This window comes from Castor canadensis, chromosome 2 (genome assembly GCF_047511655.1).
Source record: "Castor canadensis chromosome 2, mCasCan1.hap1v2, whole genome shotgun sequence".
Taxonomy (NCBI): Eukaryota; Metazoa; Chordata; class Mammalia; order Rodentia; family Castoridae; genus Castor; species Castor canadensis.
The window spans coordinates 196682249-196697497 of record NC_133387.1 but is presented as its reverse complement, the minus strand read 5'-3'; the positions used below and the strand labels follow the sequence as shown (position 1 = coordinate 196697497).

The 15249-nt window shown below is 37.5% G+C and overlaps 1 protein-coding gene across 1 annotated transcript; it reads right to left on the bottom strand.

The window, feature by feature from the left end:
* Positions 1-4080: 4080 nt before the first annotated feature.
* On the bottom strand, positions 4081-14121 carry Mmp12 (matrix metallopeptidase 12). The gene is made up of 10 exons (XM_020168074.2): positions 13975-14121; positions 12617-12861; positions 11927-12075; positions 11716-11841; positions 8983-9144; positions 8418-8541; positions 7519-7652; positions 6896-7055; positions 5312-5415; positions 4081-4545 (listed from the first exon to the last, which is right to left on the bottom strand). The coding sequence occupies exons 1-10, from the start codon at positions 14080-14082 to the stop codon at positions 4445-4447; spliced, it is 1413 nt and encodes a 470-aa protein (XP_020023663.2). The 5' UTR covers positions 14083-14121; the 3' UTR covers positions 4081-4444.
* Positions 14122-15249: the final 1128 nt, after the last annotated feature.

Genomic DNA, 15249 nt, shown 5'->3' with positions numbered 1-15249 from the left:
TCTGTGATTAATACATCTACGTTGCCTTTTGTAGGACTACCGTTCACATGGAGTGAATCATTCCCCTATCAATGCCTTTTAAAGAGAATTTCTTATAGGTGGGAAACAGTTTCAGTCTATCAATTTCTTTATTTCAGTAGGAATGTTTAGACGATTTATAATTAATGTAATTATTCATATGACTGGACTTAGGTCTACCATCTTGCTTTTTTGTGTTCTGCTTCCCCTGTCTGTTCTTTATTCCTTTTTCTTCTTTTCATGAGTCCTTTTGGATGAGTAATTTTCAGCATCCTATTATATCACTATTACTGCTTTAGTTACTTAATCACTATGCACTTTCGTCTTTTTTTAGTGAATGTTTTCAGGATCATAATTTTCATCTTTAGCTTGTGAGAGTTTGCCTTCCCATATAAGAATCTTACAATTACATCTTCCTTACATCCTTTGTGGTATGTTATCATTCCTTCTATTTGGATATCTGTTATCCAAGTAAAACAACTCTGTAATACATTTTTGTTTCTCTGCTTCAAATAGTCAATTATTTTTAAGGAATTGTCTTTTCTGTTTACTTGGACTTTAACAATCATTGTGCTCTTCATTTGTGTTGGTGCAAGTCATGTTTGTTGTCATTTTCCTTACAGTTAAAGAACGTTAACATTTTTTGCAGGACTTGTCTTTGACAAATGTTTCTCAGTAATTTCTTTGCTGAAGAAAAGTCTACATCTTAAAAAAATTGAAAGTTATTTTCACTAGATGCAAGATTTTGGGTTGATGGCTTCTTTTCTTTCAATGTGTTAAATATGTCACTTCATTGGTTTCTGATTGAATCATTTCTGAAAAAGAGTTCTTCAATCATGAAGAGCTTCTAAAGTTTTTCCCCTCCTTAGATCGTCCTTTATCAGGAGTATTCATCAACTTGTCTATGACTTGTTCTGATGTGGTTTTCTTTGTGCTTGTTCAGCTTGACATTATTGAGCTCTTTGAGTTTACAGATTTTATCAAGTTTGGAAAAGTTATTTCTTCAGACTTTCGCTCCTTTTTCTTTCAGGATGTTAATTGTATTCGATTTCACTTACTTTTTACTTCTGCAGCCTCTAGCTTCCCTTAGCCAGCTTGTTTTTCTTTTTTGAATTTTGCATTTTCCGGCTCAAGTTCCTTTTGTTTATTTTTGTGTCCTTCATTTCTCTCCGCATCATGTTCAAGTTTTCTACTAAACCCCTGAAAAAATTTCTAACTCTTTTAAAATATTTCTAATCCCTTTACTGCTTATGCTACCACAGGTGTCACTTTTACATGTTTCTATTGACTACTTTTTCTCCTGGTTGTAGGTTACATTTTCCTATTTCTATGAATGTCAGTGAAATTTTATTAGATGGTGAACACTATGGGTGTTAAATTGTTAGGTGTGTAGACTCTTTAAATTTTTTTTCTGTTTAAGTGTCTAATTTAATGTTGGAAAGTGGGGAAGTAATTTTCGGACCAGCTTAAACTTTTCAACATTTGATTAAGCTTTTGTAGGATGAGTCTAGGGTAGCCTTTACTCCAGGGCTAGTTAAGCCTACTATTAAGGGCACTTTTCTGATTGTCCCAGGAGTTCAATGGTGTCTTGCCACTCTGAATAGATCAAGCCCAAACTTCTCCCATCATTGTGGAATCCTTGAGAACAGTTCTGTTTTCAGCTTCCTGGCAGTGCGCATGGGGTTTAGTGTCTATCGATAGATTCAAGGGAACTCCTGCCCCAATTTCTGGAGCACTTTTTCTGGGTAGCTCCCTCCTCTTTCACATTCCTCCCTAAAAATTATAGCCACCTTTACCTTCCTGAATATTAATCCTCCTTTTCTCAATTCAAGAGACCACGGTGAGCTGGGTGCCAGTGACTCACTCATATAATCCCTTCTACTCAGGAGGCAAAGATCAGGAGGATCCTGGTTCGAAGCCTACCCAGGCAAATAGTTTGCGAGACCCTGTCTCAAAAAAACCCACCACAAAAACAGCTGGTGGAGTGACTCAAGGTGTGGACTCCCTGAGTTCAAACCCTAGTACCAAAAAACACCACAGTGTTTTTCTGGTTTCCCTTCCCCTGTGCTATGGTCTGGAAATTACCTAAAAAGTAGAAAGGAGGGAAGATCTGGGGGCTTGCATAATTTGTTTCTCTTCTTTCCTTGACCATATTTCTATACCATATATATTCAGTCACTAATACCCAGTGACTGAAATCAGAGGTTTCAGACATTCTCCAGTTTTCAGTCACACCGGGAAGAAAAATCCAGTACTGGTTTCTCTAACATGGCCAGAAATGAAAGTGATCCTTAGATGTTATTTTTATACATCAACAAATAAAAGCGGTTGGATTTTAATCCCCATGAAGTAGGAGTTTTCCTGAATGAGTAAGGATAATCCTTTTTCTTTTGTATAGTATGACCATCTTAAAATGTTTTAATGTTTGGAACACCACCAGGCTATAATCTAGAAAATCCTTACAGAGTTTCAAAATAGCCTAGTCGCAGGTGTACACCCTCATAGAATCAGCTACCCCCCAGATCTGCTAGACATCCAGCCCTTCATTGTAAAGGCTCCTGCAATCTCCAAGCCTGGGGACATTTTTCCTGCATCAGAAGATACAGGAGGAAAATATTTCCCAGACTGGACATACACAGAACTAAGGCATTTTAAAGGCTTTTAATTGAAAAATCAAGTAAAAATGCAAAGTTTTATAGGGTGGAGTGCCAGGAGTTTGATCTGAGTGATATTTTTGCACTTTATAAAGCTGAAAGATAAGATCTCATGGCAATTAATAACATAAATTCCAGGGGCTGCGTGCATTCTTTGATTTTCAGTTCCAAGGCTATGTGACCTTGAGGAAGTCAGTCAAATTTTTCATGCCTCATTTCCCTCAATTGAAAAGTGAGAATTATAGTATTCCTCTTGTTTGTGATGAGGATTAAATGGATTATTTGTGTGTGTGTGTGTATTTTGCACCTAGATCAGTGCCAGACACATGTTTCACATTATAAGGAATTGTTTTAAAAAATTTGAAAAAATAAGACAGATGGAAATTAAGGGAAAATAGGTTCACTTTTTAAATCTTTGAAGGCATTGCTCATGAACACTTATGTCAACCACAATGGTATGCTCTGGGCTTTCACTCCTGAGATATGATTTAGGAGAAACTACTTCCTCCAGAATTACCTGAAGCCAAATACAACTCAACCCAGGCACCATTCTTTCAGTGTTGATCCTATAGGGAGGTCCCTTCTGTTGAAGGAAATCCAGCATCCAGTTTCCTGTGGGGACTAATGTTTCTTCAAGGGATGATTTGTCCTTTCTCCTTGTGAAGGCAACTCTAGAATTAGTACATTGAAGAAGCACCGACTTGAGTTGAGAATGAACATAAGACATGAAGGACGAAGAGCTCCTTCCCCATCTAGACTGTTTCTGTTCCTCATATTTGCCCTAGTTTCAGTTCATTTCTGTCTTTAAGAATGTTTGTGATGTGATATAGGCTTAACTGTTTTTAACATCTTGAGCACCTCAATGAGTTTAAAAACTAGAAGCATTCCACAAACCCCAAAGCTGTGAGAAGGAACTCTACAATCTTCACTGCAGAAGATAAGGAGAATAGGTGCCAAGGTAGTAAAGAGAATTGATAGGAGACAGGCCATGCTACCAACATGGTGTGCTCACCATGTATTTTATGGGGGGGGGGGGCGGGTTTCCTGCAATAAACCTCTGAGTGTGTATCAGTAACATTTCCTTCTAAGCTTTAGGAAGCTTAGACTTCTCAAGTTCACACAGCAATTACACAGCCATGTTGTGATGTGAAACTTGAGCTGCAACAGAAGATTTTCTAAGAATGGAAATTCCCATTTATTCCTGCTCTTTCTCTAGTTACTCCTTGAGGTGATGTACAGAGACCAAGGATGCAGGTATCCTTCCATAAGTGATCAAAAGGAATCTAAGCCTTTTCTTTTTATAGTTGTCATATTTATAGTCACTCCTTGGCACTGTATTTGGAAGTAAATTCAGAGTTATTTTCCAAACATATTCTGCTTTTTGAGAAAATATTAAAAAACAAAGTACTCTCTTTAAAATTTTTATTTGAGCAAAAATATTCATGTTTAAAAGTTAATCTAGAGCAGTAATTCTAATTTCTCAGTCCAAGGTTGTTAGGAACTGATTTACAGAGCACCTTCAAAAGTTAGTCTGTTGGCCCTTGAAGGGCTATATTTTCAAACCTAATAGTAGAATCAAATAAAAACTGACAATACAAGTTTATATTTTGTATAGTCATATATGCAATCACTTTTCTGTGGCCCATAGATTTTGTCTTATTTTATGATATTTTACATATCACTGTGTAGTGGTACCCCAAGCACATAGCAAATACATAACAAATATTTATTAAACTGAAGTGAATTAATAAATACCATTAATTATATCATTTCTAACATCCAAACCAGCTATTGCTTTTCAGCCTTTTGGTGATGCGCTGTGACCGGACATCATATTCAAGTTGATTAGAACCTTGGAAGAAATAGTAATGACCTAAAAGTGAAAATAAATTAAATTGTTTAATTCTCCTCCTGTATTTCTTTTTTAAAAAACTAGAACTGTTTTTATAAATTACTTAGACTATATGAGATGTGATTTGAGAATATAAGTGCTGGGGACCCCTGGCTGTGTATTCTACCCCAATTATCTACCCACAGGCAGTCAGACTCTGGGTGGAGGACTCACAGAAGGTAATGGGCCCGGGTAGGGCACACAGGGTCCTGCACAGAGGAAAAGAGACTGGCAGGAACCCTTGGTCCAATGAACAAGTTTGCTTAAACTGAAGTGTGAAGATATTCACAACAGAAACTCAAGCTTGTCTCATCTCACCCACAGTCCCAGTCAGTGGGGGCCTCTAAGAGGAAAAGGACTGAAATAAACAGGTAAAGAATGCAAAGAAACAAGGAAGTATGAGACACCAGGCTTGCCTGAGTCTTTTGGCTGCTATTTGCAGCTTTATGGTTCAGTACACATGGTCACAGAATATTCCAAAGACTCAACCAGAGGAAATAGCAGCAATCACATTCCCTCTGCCTTCCAGACCACCTTAGAGATACACCATTGGTGGTATTTCCCGTTGCTCATTCTTCTCTTCCATCTGTTCTAAGCCTGGTGCAGTGTGAGTTTTCCCTCTGGGACTCTGTTGAGAATTCCAGAGTCCTGTCTCTTTCTAACTTAGACCTCATTCTCTGATCTTAAAGTCTTTATAATGCTTTAAAATGGGATTTCTATTAACTTATTGGTCTCTTAATCTACTTACCTTTGAAATAGAAGGCTGCATCAATTTTAGGCTTAATTCCTGGAAACCATTTACTAATTAATCTGGGATAAGTGGGGTCCATGAGCTGTCTTTTCACATCATACCTGTGCAAGGAAATAACCCATAGGAACTCAATAAGAAAGGAGATTTTATAACATAAACCACCAACCCATCTTCTCTCCTGAAAGGCTCTTCTTCAAAGGGTTTTAATGGTACTAATGATGAAAACCAAAGACTACAGAGTTCACTGATTTATGCTAAGTTCCTGTCAGACTCAAAACCCAGGCTTCCTGGCTCCAGTCAAGCCTTTCCCCACCACCCCCAATTCTTCCCCAGTGCTCAGTCCTCCTGGATAGATGCCTCGCATTGAAGGTGATTTGGTGCAGGGAAGGCCCCCACTGATCCAACTATTTTTTTGCCTGTCTTTGCCTCTTTCCAAAGCTATCTACAGAGACAAAAATCAATGATTTCCAGCCAAAAGGTAACAGAACGTGAGGGTTAAAGAGCTATGGAGACAAAGGGTTTTAGCCATACGAGTTAGAACTGAAAGCAAACCCTTTTATCACATCCAGTCTAGATAGTCAGGCCTTAGTGTTTTTCCTAAATACTCTTTTACCAGCAAATGAAAAGAATTCTGATTCTCTCTAGAGTTCCAGGTGGCAATTGAAGGTGACTGTCATCTTATTTTTAGTCAATTTAGTTTTCCAAGTATGTATTGCTTGCTCAGCACCATCCCATTGACCTTTAAGGAAAAGAAAAATCCTGGCCCAGATGGAAGCATGAAAGTAAATGGGACCGCTGGTCTGTCAGTGTTAGTAATGTCAGGCTGTGATAAACTACTCCAGTTTGTGGGCTCTTTGGAGGGTCCAATTTGCTAAAAATCAAAAGCTCTATTTCTCAAACAAGTTTGGTGAACAAACTCATGTCATAAGCCTGTGGTATTCAACTGAAATTAGATGTTGAATTTTAAATGTTCAAGAAAAAATAAAAGTTATAATGTAACCTGAATGCATTTTGTCATGCTTCTTCTCAATCATGCAAGAAATTTGGGAAATGCTTGGTTTCTTTGGAAGAGCATAGAAAGAATCCAGTGTAATCAAAAATAGAAACAAGACCAAAGAAGACAACCACTCAGGTGAGCTACTGGCATTGCCTGACCATCTGGTTTCCTGTTGGGAAGACCTTGTAGGATCTACTGTCACTCAGAGACTGGTGTCCTCGTTCTGCCTTCTGGGTCCAGAGATTATGGAAAGGAGTCTAGAAATCTGGACACCCTCCAAATGACTGTAGACTAAACAGTAGGCCTCACACATCTACCATGCCTTCTCAGTGTAACGTGATGTTTTATTTGAAGTGTTTCTTTTTAAATGAGATTATATGCTATCTCTTATATCAAAAACCCCAAAACACAGAGAAAAAAACTAGCTTGGCAGTTAAGTATTTCAGTACTGTGTTCTTTTGATATTTCTCTCAAGAAGGTGAATGACCTTTTAGAGTTTGCACATAAAAACTAACTTTAGGAAAACTCCATTCTGTGCCTGTTTTACATGTGTGGGGCACAAATCATCAACCATTAAATCTCACCTCCAATATTGGTTATCTACAAAAAAGTAGGCCTTATGGAGAAATGGATTGAAGACAGCCGCATCGATTTTTTTCACAGACCCAGGGAAGCCCAGGGAATGTATGCGCTTGGGAGGGTTTGGCTGTAGTCTTAAATCACTTATTAACCAGTACTTGTCATCTGCAGAGACAAATAAATTATAGAGAAAGAGAAAACACTGACATACTACGAACAACGCCATTCTTTTCCCAGAGTTCTAAAATGTGTTATTTGTTGTTCTTTCTGTTTTGTTTTGTTTTATTTTTCCCAAATGTTGGGGATAAGACCTTGGACCCCATTCATACTAGACAAACACTCTACAATTGGGCTACACCCCGTTCTATTTCTTGTTGTCAAACAAGGTTTCTGTCCTGTAGTTCCATGTTTTTTTAAATTGTAAGTATTACCACATTATATTTTACAAACTTCCCCCAGGATTTGTGAATATATTCTGTGTAGTTCGGCTACTTTAATTTGTAGTGCAGAGCTACCATTAAGAATATCTGGAGTGCTTTTTGATCTTTATCCAAAATGTAGTAATATTTCCCTAATTTGTTCTTCTCATTAAAGTATTCTCAATGGTAAAAATAAATCCTGGAATTACCTTTAAAAAGAAAAACTTGATTTCTGTCTTTAACTTCATAAGCAGCTTGAATGCCAGATGGCAATGTTGGCCATACAGAATAAATTGAACTAATGCCGGTGGCTGTACCTTCAGGAAACTTCCACCAGAAGAACCTGACATGAAAGACATTTAATGTTAAAAATTGTTACAGACCAGAGTACCTTGAAGTGTGAATGAGAAGAACTTGTGAAAAGACTTAATATTTCTTTCCATTACATTCACCTTGTTTTCCACTGATCTCTGTGATGCTATAGACATCATAGAGACTCTCTTTCTCAACTCTTTGATAATACCTTGGAGTTTGAAACCCAAGGTTCTACGGTTCTAGTCTGGCCCTACAATCCCTTCACCAATTTTGTAACCAAAAGGAAGTCACCTAATCTCAGGTGTCTGCTGAATAATGTTAAAAATGGGGAACATTTGTCCTACCTACCACATCTTAATCTTCCCCACTGCTCTTCTCCTACCAATAGCTGCCTCAATCTGTATTCTGAAACAGAAACTGTAAGTCATCCTGGATCTGTCTTTTGTATACCAAGAATGTTTACACAGGAACTCTTTTTACAGCCTTACTTCCAAACTTTACCACTTTTATCTAGGCTTAAATAATTAAATTCTACTTCCTGTCTTCTCATTGCCCAACCCGGACTCCTACTGCAAATTGATCTTTTGCACACCAATTTTCTAGTCAGTACAAAAATAATCACATTGCTTTCCTTCTTCAAAAATTTCAAGATTTCTCCACTGCCTACTGTGTCAATCCAAATCCCTGCCTATAACTTTCATCTATCTCATTGCAACTATTCTTTGATCAAAAAAAAAAAAAAACCCTAAGGACAGAACCCTTAATATTGGTTAGATATGAAAAATGCTCCTACCTGTCTTTAAAGAATAGGATTTTGTCTCCCATTGTAGTGACAGCATCAAAAGTCAAGTTGGGGTCACAGGCAGCTGGTCCTGAACCATCAGGATTTGGCTTGGGTTGGTGTGTCCCTGGGCCTCCTGAAAAAACATTTCAAGAAGTGTTTAGAAAACATTTGCACATTAGTTCAAAGAAGAAGAACAGTTCTCTTTAAAACTTTCCGTTTTCTTGTTGGAAAGCTAATTTAAGTTTTCTATAAAATTCATACGAAGCATATGATTTTCTCTATCTGGGTGTTTTTTTCTGGTTAAATTGTTTTTTTGTGTGCTTTCTTCAACAGGGTCATGTTATCTGGGATGGAAAGAACTTCAGACTTGAGGTCTCAGATTCTGCCTGACATCAACACATGACATCTTTTGTCCTTATCTTTAAAATGAAGAAAATAGCTCTGCACCTAGCTCACAGGATTGTCATGGGCTCAAGAGGAAAGACAGATAGGAAAGTTTTACCCAAATCCAGATGCTATCAGACTATTCATAAGAGCAGCTGTAGATGCAGAATGATAATGAGGGTCAACTCACCATAGAGGGACTGAATGCCACGTACATCATCAGCAGACAGGTGGAAAGTGTTGAGGTCAAAGTAACGGTAGTTGGGGTACATTATGGCGTTTGGATCCCTGGAGTGCCCAAGCCCCAAGGAATGGCCAAGCTCGTGGACGGCAACAAGAAACAAGTTTTTGCCTGAGAGGGAATCGAGCAAAAGGGGTAAGGCCAAGCCAGACACTGGCATCGCGTTTAACTGCCATAAAACATACATATTTATGGGGAACCGTGTGGTGTTTTGACACGTGTGTACATCAGATAATGTTCAAATCAGGGTAAATGTATCACTTCACATATTAAGCACTTTTGATAAAGCATTCAAAATTCTTTCTTCTACCTTTTTCAAATATATAGTCCATGATTATTAACTGTAGTCACCCTACTGTAAAACAGCACACCAGAACTCCTTGCTCCTACCTGAGAGTACCTTAGTACCCATAGATCAACACTCCTTCCCCACTCTCTCTAGCCACCATTCTACTCTCAACATTTTGAGGCCGACTTTTTTAGATTCTACCTATAAATGAGACCTTACAGTACTTGTGTTTCTGTGCCTGACCTTTTCAGATCACATAATGACTTCTAGTCCCATCTATGTGATAGGTTTTCATCTTTTTATGGCTGAATAGTATTTCACTGTGTGTATGTACCATTCTTTATCCATGGACACTTGTTTCCATCTATTACTTCGTCATTTTGAAGACAACAACACAACATCTAACACAGTGAAAGAGAAGCATTTAAGAATCCTTTACTTAGTTCCCTACTTTCTTAAATAGACATTCTCAACCCTAGTATTATTAACAATATAGATCAAATATTTCTTTGTTTTCAGAGCTATCCTCTGCATTGCAGATGTTCAGCAATCTCTGGTTGAACTACTAAGTGCAAGTAGCAGACTCCCTTCCAGTTTACATAACCAAAATATATCTCTAGTCATTGTCAAAATGGCCCCTTGGGGGCAAAATTGGCGGTCAAGAGCCAAACAAGTGAAATATATTGTCGTGAAAATTCCTAGAGTAAGTGATAGCTGTGTTCAGTCATTCTCATTGCTCCTCAATCATTTTAAAAGTCAGGTGCAGTGATATACGCCTGCAGTTCCAGCCAGTAGGGAGACTAAGACAAGGGGTTTGCTTAAACCTAGGAGTTTGAGGTCAGCCTGGGCTTGGAAACAGTGAGACTCCATATTTTACAATTTGGCTTAAGCCTGAATTTATCCTATAGTCAAGGGGGGGAGAAACGGCCCAAACAATGTATGCACATGTGAATGGATAAAACAGTAAATAAATAAATAAAATATCCTATAGTCAAATCTCCTAACACTTTGTAGGAACTGCTACCATTGGTCCTCATCTCTAAATAATGGATTTCTCTGTGTGCTCTGTTTCCTACTACATTGTATTGTGTCCTTTTCATCTCTGTATTTAAACACCCTATTAACCACACCATAATGGAAACTCAGTAAGCATTGCCCTAACTGTTCATTTAACTTACTGGGTGAAATTTTAGGCCAAGAATGAGTATTTTAAGTTATGATATTCACAAACAGCTTAACTTTTTGAAAGCCTAGAGTCAATTCAATTTTTTAGTAAATAGGGCTCAGAGCAAGAAATGCATGTTCCAGCCCCAGCTTTTCCAGACACTAGCCAGTAACCTCTTGGCCTCAATTTTCTCTATCTGAAGACAATGGTGTTGAGTCTAAGATCCATGAGAATTCCAAGACTTTTTTTGAGGCTAAATAAGACAAACCTCCCACTTTAGATGAAGTGTTTACAACCCTCAGATAACTTTGGATGCAGCTTAGATACATGCAACACATCTGGCTGAGGATTTGTAGTTCAGTGAGGACTTAATCCTACATGATTTGCCTTGACAGTCAAAAATTTGATAAGTCTTAGGTGATGTGCTAGTTTAAAATGGCCCTTCTATAATGGTCTGTCTATAAAAATATTGCCATATGACCCCTGTAAAATCAGCCAGAGAAGGGGGATGATAGGTAGATCACATTCTTGACTTATTTATTGTCTGCATGAGTGACCCATATAATCTAGAATTTCCAATACAGAGGTTAGGAAGGCTTCTGATAGGATGGTTTGAATTTTCCCATGCTGATGATTTTTTTCCCCAAATAGTAGGCAAGCTTAATTACCCTGAGAGGGTTGACGAGTTACAGTCAGGCCTTCTCTAAGTGCACACAGGTATTGTTTGTTGATTAGCTGGACTTTCGGAAAATTTTATCCCAGGGTCACACAGACTTGTGTTTCTCCCTAGGGAATCTCTAAATTCCTTATAACTTTATCTTTCTGTGTCACTATGAACCTAACAAATTGTCAGCACACAGTGAAACACACAATCACCTTATTCTATGACTTGGAACACAGAATATTAGTGTTTGTGTTTGCTTTTGAGTTTATTGATAAAACACTAATGGCTTTTACCTCTCCATGAGTTCACACTAGTGACCTTGTTCATAGGATGCTCATATATTCTTAGAGTTGATCATTAAGATAATATGGCTTAATACTTTTAGTTTTTAGGGAATGAAATTGAGATACATGTAAAATATTAAATTTGATTTTGAGGCAAAGTTACAATCAAAATAGGTCATGCTGTAATTTTTTATCAGAATGCACCCTTTCAAAAATCAGGACATATTTCAAACTTTGTTAGATTTAGTTTCTGTTTATGTCATGTTTATTTTCCCCCTACCTTGGATGCTTTTACTCCACGTTTCTGCCTCATCAAAGTGTGCATCTCCTCCAATACCAGATCCAGGTCCAAAAGCATGGGCCAAGATTCCATCCTTGCCATCAAAAGAATTGAAGTCACCATGATCTTTTTAAAAGAGGAAAGAAAATGAGTCCTTTTATGCATGTCATAGGTCCTGATAAGTGATGCAGAAGAAATCTGCATTCTTTACCTCTATATGCAAAAAGTATCACAATGTCAGCCTCGCCTGCATTAATCCTTCTGAATTTCAAGGGCGTCACATCACTCCATACTTGAAAAGCTTTCTGGATGGCATAGTCAACATCCTCACGCTTCATGTCAGGAGTATAATTATGGATTCTTTATCAGAAAAATGAGAGAAAAAACATGGAAACCATTGTCAATTTTGTTGGAAGATGAATTATTTCTTAAATCAAGAATCTAGATAAGAAAAACTTGCTTATTTAAGTAAAAAACCATTTTTCCTTAGACAACTTTTTCCTTAACAGAAATCTAACTTAATTCCTCCTTATTTATGACTTACAGGTATCATTGTGAAGGATTTACTTTCTCAGAAGAATACACCCTTTTCTCCTGCTCCCAGACTTCCACATTTGTCCATTTCGAATACTCTAAACCTCTCTTACTTACAGTCAATTCAGCTTTGTTCTTTTGCTGTTTTTCTACTCTGCTCTAGAATGACTGGCAAGTCAAGCAATTACAACTCTTCTTTGAGTGAACAACCCTTCCTTCTAGAGATACTGAATTTTAACAGAGTTAGTGTGAACGAACTCTACTACTCATCTATAACTTCCAGAGATGAGTGATAGCATGTCTAGCTTTCTAGAAGTCAAACCAATGGGAAAGTAGGAAAATACATGGCTCCCAACGCTTTTATTACCTGTAGGTGAGAGAACGTTTGTTCCACACTGGCCTCTGTGGCATTGTTGTGAAATGCTGAGCGTCAGGCACTCCACATCTTGGTGTGTGCATCAACTCCAGCGTAGAGCTGTCTAGCTGCCCAGTCACCTTTAACCCAAAGAACTGCTGCATTTCCTGAATTTTTTCCTCTAGGAAGTTGTTATTGATTTTCATTTTTGTCATTGGAGTTCCATCCTGAAGGTTGTAAAAGTTTGACAAGTATTCCTGAAAAAAACCACATTCAGTTATGCATAATCATATGCAGAAAATTTCTGTTGGGAGCTCAGCATACATGAATCAGCTGCACACTGAGGTTTTTGAACCAGCCATTGTAATTGAAGGTTAGGTTTTTATTATTTATTTCATAAATCCAAATAATAAAATTAGCAAATTTTGCTAATTTTCCTAATTATTTATAATAAGGAAAAAATTTGTCTTCTGTGCTATCAAAAGGCATGTCAAAAATTATTAGCCAGATTTGTTTCCAGAAGTCCAGTAGAAAAATCTTTTTGTTTCTACTTCTTCAACTTCTTTCTACTTTTTAGAAGCTACTTCAGCATCTAGCCCATCATAACATTCAAGTGGCAAAATCTTTCTGGTTAAAATGCTTCAATTGTTAATTGAATTTGGAATGAAAACATTGCTTAGCTGAAGTGGTTGAGCACTCGTCTAACATGCTAGCAGCTCTGGGGTCAATCCTCAGCACTGTCAAAAAATGTGTAAAGATAATTTTAGAAAACAGAGCTGGGTGTGTACTCCAGAGGCTGAGGTGAGAGGATCATTTCAGCCCACATTCAAGGCCAGCCTAGGCAAGACAGCAAAACCCTGCTCTAAAACAACAAAGTATGATAGCTTTAGAAAATAGGACATTAAAGTCTTTTAATGAGGGGAAAGTTAAGAATTAAAGATATTCAATTTCAAAAATACTTATGGAGAAATATCTCAGATGAATGACAAAGGAAGTAGGCCAAAATGATCATGGCAGCCTGAAGAGGCTAAACTGGTAAAGCCATCGTTCTAATCTCAGATTCTTTGCTGGCATCAAATGACTAATGTAAAATATTGTAAAAGAAGTGAGCTACAATTATATTGAACTAATATTCCTTGGACAAAGCCTTTTAGTACAAAAGAAAAATATTCCTCACCAGTTTCATAATACTCCTTCAAAACCAATACTTCCTTTTAATATTCCTCTATGGCAAAGAAAAACCAATACTGGAAGCAAATAGCCTCCTAGCTCAGTTTTCAAATACTCCTTTTCAAAAATAAAACTTGTAAATGCAACAAATCTTAAAGACAAAAACCAGGCTTGATCAATACTATAATGTCAATACTTACTATAGCAAATGTCACATCAATTTTTTCTATGCTTCTATTATCATGGGTCAGGGGAGCAGCTCCAGAGGCAGGAACCTGCAGAACTAGAATCAACAGAAGAAACTTCATTGTGAACGTCTGTCTTCAGAAGAGCTCAGCTCAATTTACTCAGCTCCCTTACTACAAGTTCCTTAAAATGTCCTTCTTTATATAGCCATTAGGCCAGGCTCTGTGAATATGAACTCCTTTGAGTGACTCACAGTTGATATCATCCTTTGATTTATCTTGAAACCATGCAAATAAAAGCATGAACTTACTCAACTAACAGTGGATCACTCACGTAGGCATCTCAGAGTACAGTTCTTCCAAAAAATAAGTAACTTCTACCTAATCTATACAAAAAGTCCCTGTAAAACAAAGAAACAACAAAAACAAAACACTGAAAAACCAAACATTTAAAATATAAAGATAACTGAAAACATATTTCTAGAAAACTTAGTATTCTCAATATTCATTATAGTACTTTCCTTATATTCATTATAGATAAAATATGTATTTAAAGTTTAAAGATCACGTCATTTTTTTCTAGAATAATTTTTCTAGAATAAAGCTGAATCTAGCTCAAAAGAGAACTCTGATGCAGAGATTTCATATTTAGCAAGGGAAAGTTCACAGTATCGTCTTGCTTTGATATTTGTTCTATGTGTTATGCAGGCTTAGAACCTAATTATATTACTGGAGACCTTCAGCCACTGGAGCTGAAACCAAATCCCAACTGTGCACCTGTAGAGACTCCAGAGGCAAACTTTGCCTACATCCCAATTGCCTGATGTTGGTAGCAACCTTGCGTGGTAGGAAAAGTTTGATCTTGAATCTCTCCGTGTCCTTATCAACTCAGCTTCCTTCCCCTGATCTAACTGTCCTGTTTCCACAGAATCTACCTCTTAGTTAGTAGAGTGTTTGAACACTGAAAAGTAAAATGGCAAGGAGTGAGACAGTTATGTAGGGAAAATCTTTACTCAACACACCTTTGCACCACGCCAAGCTTAACTGTCTTCTGACTCTATATGAACAGTCTAGTGGATGAGGGTGTGCATAATAATAGATTATAATTTAATTATTACTCTGACCCCTGCCCAGCCTGGAGAATGCTGACAGCTTCCTAAGTATGTTTCTGAGGCTCAAATCCAGGAAACAGATTTTCTTCTCAAGTAGGAAGAAAAGGAAGCCCTCCACATTTCATCTGGAATTTCACCTCCACACTCTGCCTTTCCAAGTTCTATGGTTTGACCTCTA

Excerpts from the sequence above, each read along its gene's own strand:
- Mmp12 (XM_020168074.2), bottom strand. The coding sequence starts at position 14,082 with ATGAAGTTTCTTCTGTTGATTCTAGTTCTGCAGGTTCCTGCCTCTGGA. Across the intron at positions 12,862-13,974 it reads TTGATGTGACATTTGCTATA|GAATACTTGTCAAACTTTTA; the intron begins GTAAGTATTGAC and ends GGTTTTTTTCAG. Across the intron at positions 7,653-8,417 it reads ATCCTATTCTTTAAAGACAG|GTTCTTCTGGTGGAAGTTTC; the intron begins GTAGGAGCATTT and ends CTTTCATGTCAG.